The sequence below is a fragment of the Hippocampus zosterae genome, chromosome 2 (genome assembly GCF_025434085.1).
Source record: "Hippocampus zosterae strain Florida chromosome 2, ASM2543408v3, whole genome shotgun sequence".
NCBI classification, from domain to species: domain Eukaryota; kingdom Metazoa; phylum Chordata; class Actinopteri; order Syngnathiformes; family Syngnathidae; genus Hippocampus; species Hippocampus zosterae.
Genome location: NC_067452.1, coordinates 41264996 through 41277971, shown reverse-complemented (window position 1 = coordinate 41277971; position 12976 = coordinate 41264996). Strand labels below are relative to the sequence as shown.

General features: G+C 55.5%; 1 protein-coding gene across 1 annotated transcript; it reads right to left on the bottom strand.

Annotated features, from left to right (window-relative positions):
- Positions 1-1274: 1274 nt before the first annotated feature.
- Positions 1275-9194, bottom strand: LOC127593626 (monocarboxylate transporter 1-like). The gene is made up of 5 exons (XM_052055207.1): positions 9049-9194; positions 5800-6081; positions 4402-4545; positions 3516-4322; positions 1275-2758 (listed from the first exon to the last, which is right to left on the bottom strand). The coding sequence occupies exons 2-5, from the start codon at positions 6014-6016 to the stop codon at positions 2493-2495; spliced, it is 1434 nt and encodes a 477-aa protein (XP_051911167.1). The 5' UTR covers positions 6017-6081; positions 9049-9194; the 3' UTR covers positions 1275-2492.
- Positions 9195-12976: the final 3782 nt, after the last annotated feature.

Here is a 12976-nt window from a genome sequence, read left to right as displayed (position 1 = left end):
AGTAGAGATTATGATTTAAAAATGCAAACACTGGCAGTATTGTGAGACATCTTTAAGATGATCAGAGCCTGAAAATTAACATCATGAAATGAATTGCCTATATTGTCATTGCACACAAAAGTAATTTTAAGTGTTAAAAAGAACACATTCTCACATTAATAAATGGAATTTGTACAGATGTTATTTCAGACAATCAGCACACGTGAAGTCGCTCTCGCTCTTAAAAAGCTTGCTGACCCCTGATCTCGTGTCTGAAAAGCGTGATCAGTCGTCACCAAATTTCATATGCGCAGCCTTTCTTATGTCCACTTCAAGCTGGGTAAATGGAAAAGCAATTGGCACAATATTTTAGAAAGAGCTCCTATGAGGGAAAGCCATGATCGCGTCCACAAAATACCAAATATTGTACCGTACTAATCACTACATTCTGACTGGTTTCTCCACTGACTCCCCCGTCTACTGCTGTGGACCGAAGGAGTGTTCGCGAATGGAATTTGTTGTGAACAGACAAATATGCTCTAAATTATTTCCTGTTTTACTTTGAAGGGTGTGTTCCAACGTCCGGTTTGTCCATTATATATACTGTGTGTTATACTTGACTACTGACCAATTCTAATAAAGCAAGATACTGTCACGTAGACGCAGATTTTTCCTCCGTTTATCCAGCCGCCTTGAGGGGGAACACGCGGGTATACTGCATAAGTAAGCCGCTGACAACAGAATTGTTCAATAATCAAAGAAAAAAAAGGGTTCCTCGGTGGTAGTGCAGCAAATGTCCCGACAGATAGCGCTGTTGTCCCGTGAGCGCTGTTTGTGGTGAGGGATGACGTCAAAGTCGTCGATCAATCACGAATTATTTCTACCTAACGCGGTCAAGACGTATTTGGTCTCGGTTACTTCGATTGGCTAAAATCGGATTTCTGTCGTGGATGAGCCGGTCGGCGCGTGGCAGAAATATTGACTCGTGAGCGCCCAACTAGTGGCCGCGTACGTCTCTGGGCCGTCCAAGATTCCAAACCCACCGGCGAGGAGGAGAGGCAGCATGACGGCTCGCGTCTTCAACTACATCAAGCCTCGGCTTAGCAACCGGTTGCTGGCCAAGGTAGGACGCAACCCCCCGCTCCTCTTCCAAAGTCGACTGTGGCAAGTTTCCTTTTTTTTGTTTTTGTCAAGTTTGATTCGTATGTCTTCAGGATGACAGTCGAAAAAAAAAGATACATTGTGACACGATTTAAAAACCTTTAATTCCTTTAATCACGGTAATTAGTATGACATTTGAAAACCCAAACACGGCCTATTTTCCAGACATTTCATGAAAACAAAACGCCTCTCCTCCAGAATGTCAAACTCAAAGGCAAAAAACATACAGTATATATGTACGAAAGAAAACTTGGTTGTTCCCATCCCCTCTTCACCGCGAAAGGCTTCAGATTTTGCGTCTTGATCCTGCTGGGCAGGTCAGCGTGGAAAGTTGTATCGATCATATGTGGGTGTGACGAAATTGGAGCGGAAACACAAGTATTTGGCCACCAGAGGGCGATGTCGGACCGCAAGCGGCACTGTGGTCGTCGCGAATTCATTTGGTTGCTCAGAAAAGGATTCGCCGACTCCAAATCATGTGTCTTTGTGTATCCGCACAACGATCACGAGCGAGCCTTCCGGGCGATGGCAGAAGGCACGATGTGGATCATCACTCGATGCCGTCCAAATACGGACACCGGAACGACAGCCTTGAATCAATCCCAACAGGCCCGCATTGCACACGAAGAGGAGATTCGGGTTTACTTTTGTCCAATGAAACGCTTTTGCTTGTAAAACGCGGCCGACCGTTGGGGAAATGCACCGACGCGCTTTGAGAAGCCAAAAAGTTAGCGAAAGATCGAGAGCAACGCGAGGAGATCGGGGGAGAAAAGGAACCAAGTTATCATTCACAAATACGTGGCTAATAGGAGGGGAAACAAACGATAAATGCTATTTTCTCTTACCGCTTTTGGTGTTCGCTAATGGCAAGCGCGGGCTATTGTTGGCACGTGTTTCATCACCGCCATTGGCCGTGTGCAAACAAAACGCTCCTCTCCTAAACTTAAAAACAAAACCAAAAAAAAAGACGACACGCGGTGACTTCGGTCGCTTCTAAAACTAAGTTGACACTTTCTGGAAGTGAAATACAAAAAAACACCACAGTGGCACCTTGGAATTTGATCGTCCATCTACTTGGAGCTCCTATATTTGTCCGGGGCTACGCGACGTGCGTGCGCTTCACATCTTTCAAATACTGTGCTGACGTCACCACTCTGTGATGACGTGGGTGTGTGCGTGTGAGTGCGAGCGCCGCCTTTTGGCAGCCGGAGGCCCTGAGAGTCACGACAATAACACGCAGGCAAGCAAAACCAGATGAGAGTGCGCTGCAAATTGGGAACTGAAACAGGGGGGGGGGGGGCGTTTTTGCGTGATGCCGTGCGTCGGTCTCGCCGAGTCTGCGGCGGGCGCTCCTACACCGTGTTCTCATCCACCTTGGAATCCTCCTCCAGCTTGCCGGCGGCCTCCGGGTCTGCCTGGGCCTCGGGGGGCGAGGCGGGGGCCAGCATGGCGGCGCGCTCCTCCTTGGGCTCTCCTTTCTCCTTGTCCTTCTCCTCTCGCGCCAACAGTCTGTAGTTGATGCCCATCCCCGCGAAGAGGAAGAGGCTGGCCACCATCAGGATGACGCCGGACGAGATGTACGTGTAGTCGTAGTGCTGGTAGTAGTTGTAGAAGCTTCCTGCCAGAGGAAACGGGACAGCGTCAGCTTGCAACAAGGGGGGCCCTTTTCCGCAACCCGCCTCGGACGACAAATTGCGATGGGTGACGTTTCATTCAAGTGGAAAGATTTTCATCAAAGGGGGGGGTATGGGGGGGGCGAGAAGAAGTGAACGACTCCGTTTGAAGATGGCAAGACGCAGTATGAAGAGACCTGAACTACCCCCTTCAACATTCCAGAAAGCCCCCGCAACATCCCAGCCAAATGATTCCACCACGTCTGCGGAAAATAGCGGAGCCGGCCAACTTGAGTGGAGGAGGGGGCCTGCAATCTTTCAGTGTTGCTTTTGGCGGGACGACATCGGAGCACACATTTCTTGAAAAAATGCGCACAGGCTACGTGCGCTGAATAGATGTCATGAGTGAGCGGCCATTTTTCCATGCCCCCCTCTCCAAAGGGGGGCTTGAGAATGGCGTGCCGGAAGCTGATCCCGGCTGCCATTCTAAAATGGCCCCAAAACGCTGAACAAGTACCCCGCCCTCCCCCTCCTCCACGAAGAGCAAGAATTTCACACACAACCCCCCCCCCCCCCCACCCCTCCTGCCAAATGTTACGATTGATTCCAAATCCGTCAAATAGCATATGGGGCCTATTCACGCAACTAAGACATGACTGCCACCTAGTGGTCATGGCTGAGATGAAAACTTCAAACGACAGCGGGCAGAATTTTGTTTGCGAGCGAGCCCGTCCTGGCGGCCAAAGACGCGGCGCCACGTACCTGTCAGCGGGGGGCCCAGCAGCACGGGGGCGCACTCCACGATGGTGACCAGGCCCACGGCGGACGAGAACCTCTGCGCCCCCACCAGGTCCATCAGCGTCTCGAAGAGCACCGAGCTGAGCCAGCCGAAGGCGAAGCCGAAAAAGACAGCGTAGACCACGAAGCCCGTGTAGTCGCTGCAGAGCGGCGCCAAGACGTGGCACGCGCCGTTGTAGAGCACGGCGCCGGCGAAGAAGTACTGCACCCGCGGCCGCACCCACTTGGTGTTGGCCAGCAGGCCCATGGAGGGCCGGGCAAACATGTCCACGAAGGCCAGGATGGACAGGAGCAAGGCCGCCTTCTCCTTGCTGACGTCTTTGCTCTTGGCGAAATTGGACAGGAAGACGAGCGGCGCAAACAGGCCGAAGAACATGATCACGTTGCCCAGCAGGTAGAGCAGGAAGCCGCGGTGCCGGAACAGCGTCAGGTCGATGAAGGAGTTGACCGTCTGCAGCGCCGTCTTCTTGGGCCGCGCCTCGCCCTCGCCCTCGCCCTCGCCGTCGTCCCGGGCGACGGCCGGCGAGGGCCGGGGCCCGATGGGGCGCATGAGCGAGCCGGCCACGCAGCAGTTGAGCAGAAGACCCCCCAGGATGAGGAAGCTGCCCCTCCAGCCGAAGCGGTCGTACAGCCACGAGTTGAGCGGCGCCAGCGTGGACAGGAAGACGGGGCTGCCCGCCATGGCGATGCCGTTGGCGATGGGGCGACGCTTGTAGAAGTACTTGCCGATCATGGTGAGTGCCGGGTTCAGGTTAAACGCCAGGCCCAGTCCTGCACCAGAGGGGCACACTTTGAAGGAAGGGGGGGGGGGGCCGCGCGAGCGGCCGAACGCCAGCGAGCGAGTGCCCACCTCCCACCACGCCGATGAAGAAGTAGAGCTGCGACACCGTGTCGCAGAAGGAGGCGGCGACCAGCCCCGAGCCCGCCAGGCAGCCGCCCAGCAAGATGATCGGTCGGCTGCCGAACCTGTTCACCAGAATGCTGCTGATGGGACCTGAGGGCATGGGGGGGGGGGGGGGGGGGGCATTTGAAAGTCTGTTCACAACTTGACATACAAAGTCAATATGGACCGTCAGCGGTGTGGACAATTCCAAATGATGCCTTACCACAACTGGAACACATTGGGGGGGGGGGGGGCTTTCATCCAAGGACAAAACCACTTTTTCACGCGTCGCTTGAAGAAATCAAAGCCCCGCAATGGCTTGCAGAGGAGCAAAATTGCCGCCTCAAAAGCCAAAAAGAGCACAGTGGCTTCCCGTCGAGCCATCGGAAAGGGAAAGAAAAACACCACCGGCGCAGCAGCACACGGCGACTCGCACCCACAAGTCGGGGGGAGATGGTGGTGACCTTTGGTCTCCGCCGCCCCGTTCCATTCGGAACGGACGTCTGCTCGTTTTGACGAGGACGGGGGGGAGGCGCCAAGCGCACGGTGCTTCCGCGTCGTGAAAGCGGAGGTCAGACTTGCTCGTGGCTTTTTCATGCTTTATGCTGGGAAATGAAATTGTGCCACGGCAGGGGAAAAGAAAACCGCTCAACAGGCACCGTCCATTTTGTTGTTCGATGTGCCCCTTGACACATTTTTTTTGGGGGGGTGGGGGGGGCAAACATGAGAAGGCATTCTTTCCCACATTTAAGCATTGGCCAGAGGATACAAACAAGACAAGACTTTTGTTTTTGGCAGACAAAACACCGTCAAGGGACCCCAAACCCGAGGGAAGCGACGCGAGCCAAGAAAAAGGCTAAGAAGAGGAGACGTACGTCCATTCTGCGTTTACTCTGGCTCGGCTTTGTTGATGTGCCCCCCCCCCCACACCTCCACACTCAAGTCAGGCCTTTCCCGGCACCCGCGAGATGTGAACTACGAGCCCGCCCACTGGAACGGCCTTTGTCTGCCAACAATCCTGAACGTTGAGCGGCGGCGCTCTTTGCCATCTGACTCCAAGGTTCAAGTCGCAAATGACACATCTGTCCCCCCCCAACCCCTGGTGCCATGCGGCCGTGGGAGCAGGCGCCGCCCTGCCAGCAACTGAATTCTGAGTGGCCCAGGAGAACAGACTAAATTGTCAGAGGAGGGCAATTCAAAGGGGGGTGGGTCGGGGGGGGGTGGGGGGGGATCTCACAAGCAGTTCAACATCTGGCTCCTGTTATGCCTCGGAGCACTCCTGCTATTCTTTCCTCAGTGGTCTCAAAAAGCTCCCACGTCCTGATTCTGAAGGAAAAACTTGTGAAGAGTCTGGGGCGGGCTCACCTCCGGCGTACATGACGGCCAGCATGATGGAGGAGATCCAGGACACTTGGCTGGGCGTGGCGTCGAAGATCACCTCGATGTCTTTGAAGAAGACGGTGATGGATTTGGGGAAGGCGTAGGAGAAGCCGATGGAGATGAAGGCGCCCGCCACCACGGCCCAGCCCCAGCCCCCCTCGGGAGGGGCGTATCCTGCGGGGCCCCCCGCCGGAGGAGGCATCTCTGCTCGGGGAGAGGGCGGCGGTCGACGGACCGACTCGCGACGAGCCTCGACGGGAGCGGCACCTGCAGAGAGGTCGAGACGAGGGTCACTCCGTGCGGCGACGCGGGAACGCGGGCCCAACCAGCGCCTGCTCGCCACCAGGATGGAAAAGCCGCCACAAGAGGCGGGACGAGAGGGCGGCCGACAGGGGTGACATAAAAGAGGACAGACGTCATCAAATGATCGACGCGTTATGATATGAAGGCGTGCGCTGAAAACCTTTCGCCGCCCTTGCCCGACGTAAACAAAGGTCCGAAGCCCAAACAAAGCGTCATGATTGCGTTTGTGACCAGCAGGTGGCACTGTAGGGCTCCCCCTGCAGCTGCACACCTGTTGGTCTTTAGGTCATTGGGGCTTTCAAATGACTCCCACGCTCGGTGTCGGCTCATTGTTTGCTCTTGCTCCTCTCATGTTTCTGTTATTGATTGCTTTTGTTGAAGTTTTTGTTGGTTACTTTGGACTTTGTTTTGGATTTACTTTTCTTTTGTATTCAAGTCAGGTCAAGAGTATTTGTGGAGCACTTTCAAAGAGCCATGGCTGCACACAAAGTGCTGTACATGGAGCAAATGCACAATAAACAGTAAGACACATGGGCAATAAAGAAAGCAGCAAACAGTAAAAGCAAGAACAAATCAAAGTCATGCCGAGTGGAATGCCAAAGAATACAAGTGAGTTTGGAGTGGAGGAGGGATGGCCAGCGAGGAGGCTTGCCCAATGAATGTTCAATCTAATTGGTCAAGTACAAGCTGCTCCTCCCTCCCGCCTGCTTTTTGGGGGCTCCACCACCAGCACAACGTGACACAAAGCACCCAAAATAAAAAATAACATTTAGCGCACGCGCTTGAGGAAGTTGGCCTGAAGGCGAAACTCAAGCGAGCAAACAGGAAGGTCATTAAATGCGGCCGCTCGCTCCCGCTCTGGCAGAGGAAGTGAGCGCTGAACTTTGTCGACCGCTCCGGCAAACGGACGAAACGGCCGCGCGGTTGAGTTGGCGGGGAGAGCGGCGGGCCCCCGCGCGCGCAGCCGCTCCCAATTACGCCGCGATGACGCAACGCGACCCGACACCAAACGACTTCGGCAAAAGCCGTCCGGCCGCAGCCCGTCAGGTCCGCGCTGGCGTGATCATCGGCGTGTCCCTCCGTTGGGAGACGTCAGTTTCATGTTGGCCATGCGTCTGAACGGCCGTCGCTAAAACTAACAAAGAAAAAAGTTCACAATTGCCAGTGGGTCGTTTTCCCACGCTTGAAAAGATGTCTCTCTCTTACTCTCTCTCTCTGTTGGGGGAGGGGGGAACGACGCACAATTGATGCGTTTGAAACCATCGATCTTGGCCCTCAGAACTGGCCTTCGTACGGGGGGCGGGGGGGGGTCAGACTTTTTCACGTGAGGGAAACAAACAGACGTTTGTGTGGTTTACGATGGCTTGGGAGGAGGCCAAGCATCCAAGAGGAGCGCGTGACGCAACACGACGCGGCCGCAAAGGGGTCAACGAGCGACCGTTCCACTTGGAGACAAACGCACGGCGAGCGCTCGCTCGGGCAAACTTGGAGTCGGGGCCCAAGTCCAATGGGAGCGGGTGGATGATTGTCAGAGTGAGAGAAAGAGAGAGAGAAAGAGAGAGCGCTTGATAAAGAGCTAGCCACAGAGCTAGCTAGCGAAGCAGAAAGAGAAATGGGGAGTGTTGAGGAATTTTCAATTTGCTCTGGGCCCTCCTTGGACGCAGGTTCTTTAAAGAAGACCCAACACCGCCTCGTCCTTTCTTCAGCGTACCGCAAGGCAACACCAATCGATCGGGGCTCCCGCGAGTTCATCGGGAAGCCCCGAGCAACCGCAGTCGCACGTATCTGGAGGCCTCCTATGTCAGTGATGTCAATTAGGGGCGGGCGGTAAAAATCACAAACAAAGTTTGATCTTGACATGATGACAAAGTACGGGCCATAGATCTTGAGATTAGGGTTCCAGTCTTCGGGGACTTTCCTGAGGTGGGGGACGCAAAAGAAGACACTCGGGGAGATAGGACCCCAACTTCACCTGACATTCTTTCTTTGAAGTTCGTTAGCAGTCGTTTAGGACAGAGACGAGTATCAGTAGTACTCATAGCAACGTGACATTCCTCAACTTAACAAGACAACAAATATATTGTGCATGTTCAATTGCTCCGTGTGCAGCACTTTGTGTGCAGCCGTGGCTCTTTGAATAGAAATACTCTTGACTTGACGTTTGTGATTCGTGCTTTCTCCTCATGAGAGTCAGCCGCGCAGGCAAACGGGCTGCGGGCGGGCGGGGGGTGCGCCGAAGCGGTCACCGGCCCATGGCGGGGCACGCGTCGACCCTAACGAGCGCTGGCCCCACATTATTCGAGGAGACGTGTCAAAGCCCCCTCCCTCGCTCGCTCGCTCGCTCGCTCCCTCCGTCCATGCCAAATGTTCCCGTTCTCGTATTGTCGTGACCAAAGCGCTCGCTTCAACGTGAGCTGAATCAAGTGGTGGCTTTCAGTGCTCATCTCCGTCATCCATCGGCTGCGCGCCGGGAGGCCTCGAGCTCGTCACGCAACGACGACTTGCACCGGTGCTCCTGCGCGCCGAACCGATTCGTCTGCATGAGAAGAACAACGAGCGCCCGACCACTGCGCGGACAGTCTTCTCAAGCTGGACGTCCGACGGCCAAAATTAAAAAGTCAAGGACAAGATCGAGGCCAACACGCGACGGTCGTCAGTCCCCCCCCCTCCCCCCCGCGCGGGGCGAGCGTGTCTGGCTCGGTGCCGACCCCGCGTGGTGCTCCACAGGCCGCCCAGATGCGCCCGAGGGAATCGCGTGTCCCGCAGCATCACGATCCATCGCGCCACCGCCGAGGCACGAAGCGAGGCTCCGTGCGGCTCGCACGCGATGCCAAGTGGAAGAGAAAAGCGCCCCCCCCCTACGCCCCCGTCAAATTGCCCAACGCCGAAGGCGCTTCAAGGCGCCGAACGAAGGAAGGAAGGAGCACCGACCTGGCGTTGAGGAATTGGAGTCGCGCACACGCTCCTGACGTGCGGAGGTCGCCTCGGTGCTCGCGGTAGCAAGCGAACAAGCCGCGGCGGTCGAAGAGCGGACGAGTGCATGTGTGGAGGGATGGGAAGGGGCGGGGGCGGCGGGGGGGTCGGGATGATGACGACGACGATGACTAAAGCGGCGCGCATGCGCACGAGCGAGCCACGCTTCCAAACCGGTGGAAGAAAAGGGGGGACCCACTTGTCCTTTCGGGGGACTTCCATTGCCCTCATATGCATCGGCCGCTCAGAGATGATTTTTCTTTCATTTCTCTTTTAATGGGCGTGCTGCGTCGGAGCTGGCTGGCGAGAAAAAAAAAAATCCCGCCTGGAGCTGGTCGCGTGCGGCGAGCCCCGATGGGACGCGTCGTTTCGAGACAAGGCGCGTTCCTCATAAAAATAATCAAAGCCACGTGACATGTTTTGAATCGAGAGGGAAGACGTTTCGTTCGTGCAAAAAAGTTGTCTTCCCTTCAATTGCATTGAAACGCATTTCCATCCGGTGTCCCTTGCCAGCTTGGGGCAACGTTGCAAGCGCCAGGGGAAGACAAATGGAGAACGTTCAGTCGGCTCCAAGTGCACAAAGATTTCAGCGCCGGCGAAGCGACAGAGAGAGAGAGAAGTGCGCATTGAAAGAAAGAGCCCAAGGCGCCAATGAGCGCCCCGCTTCCACTCCGGTCATTGCGTAAAAGTCAACATTTAGCCCTGGTCAAGACTTGAGTCGAAAATGACACTTTTTCTTTTTTTGGGGGGGGGCAGTAATTCATGCCTTTGTCGTGCCCGGCTCGATGACTGCAATGTCAGCCAGTCCTCCATGAAGCCCCTTCAGCTGCTCCAGAACGCCGCCGCTCGCCTCTTGGCTGGTACTCGAAAGAGGGAGCGCAGAACTCCTGCTCTGGCTCTCAGTCAACAGGTGGCGAATCGATTTTGACGTGGTCGGGAGTTCCTCCACGACAGAGTTGGAGGAAAGCTTCAGAGAACCGTCAGCACTTCCCGCCAGCGGCTCGTGCTGAGGAGGCGCGGGCAGGAGCTGCGCGGCCTGTCTGGCCAGAAGCCCCGACGGCGAGCTCTTCCAAAGGCCTCCCCGAGACAACAAACAGGACAGTGGTGTTTATTATTCCCTTGTTTTTCCTGCTTGATCCCTCTAGGCACCCCCCCCCCAAAAAAAGCAAAGAATTCAGCGTGAAAGCAAAACGTGGATGAAGGAAGCCGCGGCAGTTTGGCAGCACGGCGCACTCGGGGTTCGCACGTCTGCCTCCCTGTCGAGAGGTCGCCAAACATCAGCGTTCAAGAACCCAGCACTAATTTGACGTCGATCTTCAGTCAATCGCAGCTGACATTGCCCCCCCCCCCACCCCCCTGATGAGTTGCCGGTCCATCGGAGGACATTGGATGAAAAACCACCCTCCCCTGGGACCATTCCCCCCAGTTTTTGGCAAGGACGGAAGGGCCGCTTTGTGCAAGGCGCTAACGTCAGTCCAGAAAGCACTTTGAGATCGGTCGGATCGGTCATCGGCTTTCCGTTCGAGGGATTTTTTTTTTTGCGGGTGGCCAACAGCCCCGGATCGCACCCAATAGATCCGACTCTGCCCTCCCCAAGAGTTGATTCTCAAAAAGGCAACCACAACAGCGTGATTCCACGCAAGAAAGCAGGACAAACAAGCCACCCCCCCCCCCTCCCGTGCCCACGCGCAGGCAAAAGGCAAAACAGGAACGTCTGGCCTGCAAACGGCACATGACAAAGTGCAAACGCCCAAAATAAGCGCAAGCGCTCCCACATTCTTTTCGGCCACTTCATGACAGAGGACGTCCCGTCCAAACATGCATCCATCTTCTTGGACTCCGCCTCCCTCCTGTCAAATAAAAAAAAAAAAAACAATGTTTGCAATTGCCAAAGCGGCAAGAGCAGCCAGATGAAGAGCGAGCGTCGGCCACTAATAACGAGCATGTGCTCAAGGGGCCGTTTTTTGCGGCTGGCCTCGGAACGGTTGCCATCGATCTCCTTATCTCGCCCGGCGGGTTGTTCAACTGGCGAGTTGCTCCCTTTCATCCGCGCTCAGATGGCCTTTGTCCCGCTTGACTCGGAAGAGAGGGGAGGGAAATGTGGCTTGAACGCTTGGCGTGGACTTGAGCTGTCCCCGGACAATCTTTGCTCAATCCGCAAATGGGGGCCGCTTGAAAACGGATGTGGGCGTTTCCCCTCTTAACTCATTCTGTAGCATCCAATTCTAGACCAAGTCTGAAAAGACGCCTAAAAACGTCTTTGGGAGTGAAGGAGTTAAGGCGTAGACGTATGCAATCATGCGGCAACTATTCAAACATCTGGATTTGATCCTGGGGCCCCGAGTATGCGGAGCGCTCCGAAAGAACGTTGATCTGGATGTCGTTAAGATGGACGAGAACGGCAGAGTCGGGAAGCAGCTCGATGCCTTGATCCAGCCAGCAAGAACGACCTTTTGGTCTTTGCCCGTCTCTGACGTGAGCATTGCGGGCTTCGTTTGCAGTGGATCGACTCTGGTCTTGAACCAGCAATTGAAAACAAACTGGGCCCCATCCTGACAAACGGAGGCCAAATGTTGAAAGGCTCGCCGCCGCCGGCGTCATTTGAAGGAAGGGCGTCGGGGAGGAATCGCAGCTCCACCTCAGCGGAGGCCAATTGCCGGCGCGATTGGGACTCGAGGGCCCGCCCGGCCCGTTCGGGGAACTCAAAGCGAGAGCCGCCGGTTTTGCGTTTGCTTTCCGCCAGGATTTTTTTGCGGTGGCGGCATTCCACTATCTCGACAACATCCGCTTTATCGCTTGACAAGAGCTCAGTGTGCTCCATCAGAGGCCTGGCGCTCATGACCCAGTTAGCGCGGGAGCGACGGACAGAGAATCTTTTTTTCCCCCTGCGCTCTCAACATCACGCAGATGCGAAGCATGTGACACGCACGCTAAAAAAAGCTAAAGTAGGAATGCTGCGGTCATTGTGTTGCCTAACGTGCAACGGCGCTTGCAAAACGCCATGCGTCACCTTCTTCTTTTGTCTTCTTTTCATACGACTGGAAAAGTCAAGCAAAGAAATGCCAGTCGATGGACACGTCGGGTCGGCGCGGCCTCGTGAGCCCCGACGCGAGTCTGCCTGGAAAAGGCCCGTCGCGCCGACTCTCCGCTGAAGCTGCCGCGGAGGCTTCCAAACCACGGCGCCGTTGAAAACAAAAGCTCTCCGACACGGCATCCGTCCAAAGTCAGCACGCTAGCGAGCGGACGGCAGGTCAAGTGTCTGCCGCCACCTAGCGGCTCATTCGGGGAATGACCGGTCGCCGGTCAATCGACAAATCAAAGTCGGCTGACGTTTCTTTGGAGAAAATTGACCTTTAATAAACATCGGCAGTGACCTCGAGCGGGCTGGCGTTCGTCCTCCGACAAAAGACCCATCAGCGATCGCGTTTCTACCGCACGGTGGTACAAAAAGATGGACGGGAGGCGGCGCGGGGTATCCGGCCTTCCGAATGAATCACGCCAGTGACTCACGCGGTGCGGGACAGAAAGACTACAGGGCCGGACATCCGACTCCGATCACAAAAACGCCCACGATGAGAAAGTCAACAAGGATGTTTGGACTCCCGATGAAGTTGGCGAATGAAGTTGGGCTCGCCGGGCTAAGACAAACGAGCAACGTCGGTAGCGGCTACACGTAGATGCGGCCGCGGGCTCGTCCGCGCCGTCGGTGGAAAACAAACAAATGAAATGCAACCTTGAAATGGGGGGCGGGGGGGCGGTTCGTCACTAAATGGAAGCCAAGTGGACAGAGTAAAAGCCAGGCCCAGTCTTAACAAGTGGACCTGAAATGGTGTAGCCTGCATAGAAGAATCAAGTCCCTCATGCGGAAAGACCAGAAGAAATATAC

Excerpts from the sequence above, each read along its gene's own strand:
- LOC127593626 (XM_052055207.1), bottom strand. The coding sequence starts at position 6,016 with ATGCCTCCTCCGGCGGGGGGCCCCGCAGGATACGCCCCTCCCGAGGGG. Across the intron at positions 4,323-4,401 it reads CTTCATCGGCGTGGTGGGAG|GACTGGGCCTGGCGTTTAAC; the intron begins GTGGGCACTCGC and ends CCTCTGGTGCAG. Across the intron at positions 2,759-3,515 it reads GCTGGGCCCCCCGCTGACAG|GAAGCTTCTACAACTACTAC; the intron begins GTACGTGGCGCC and ends TTCCTCTGGCAG.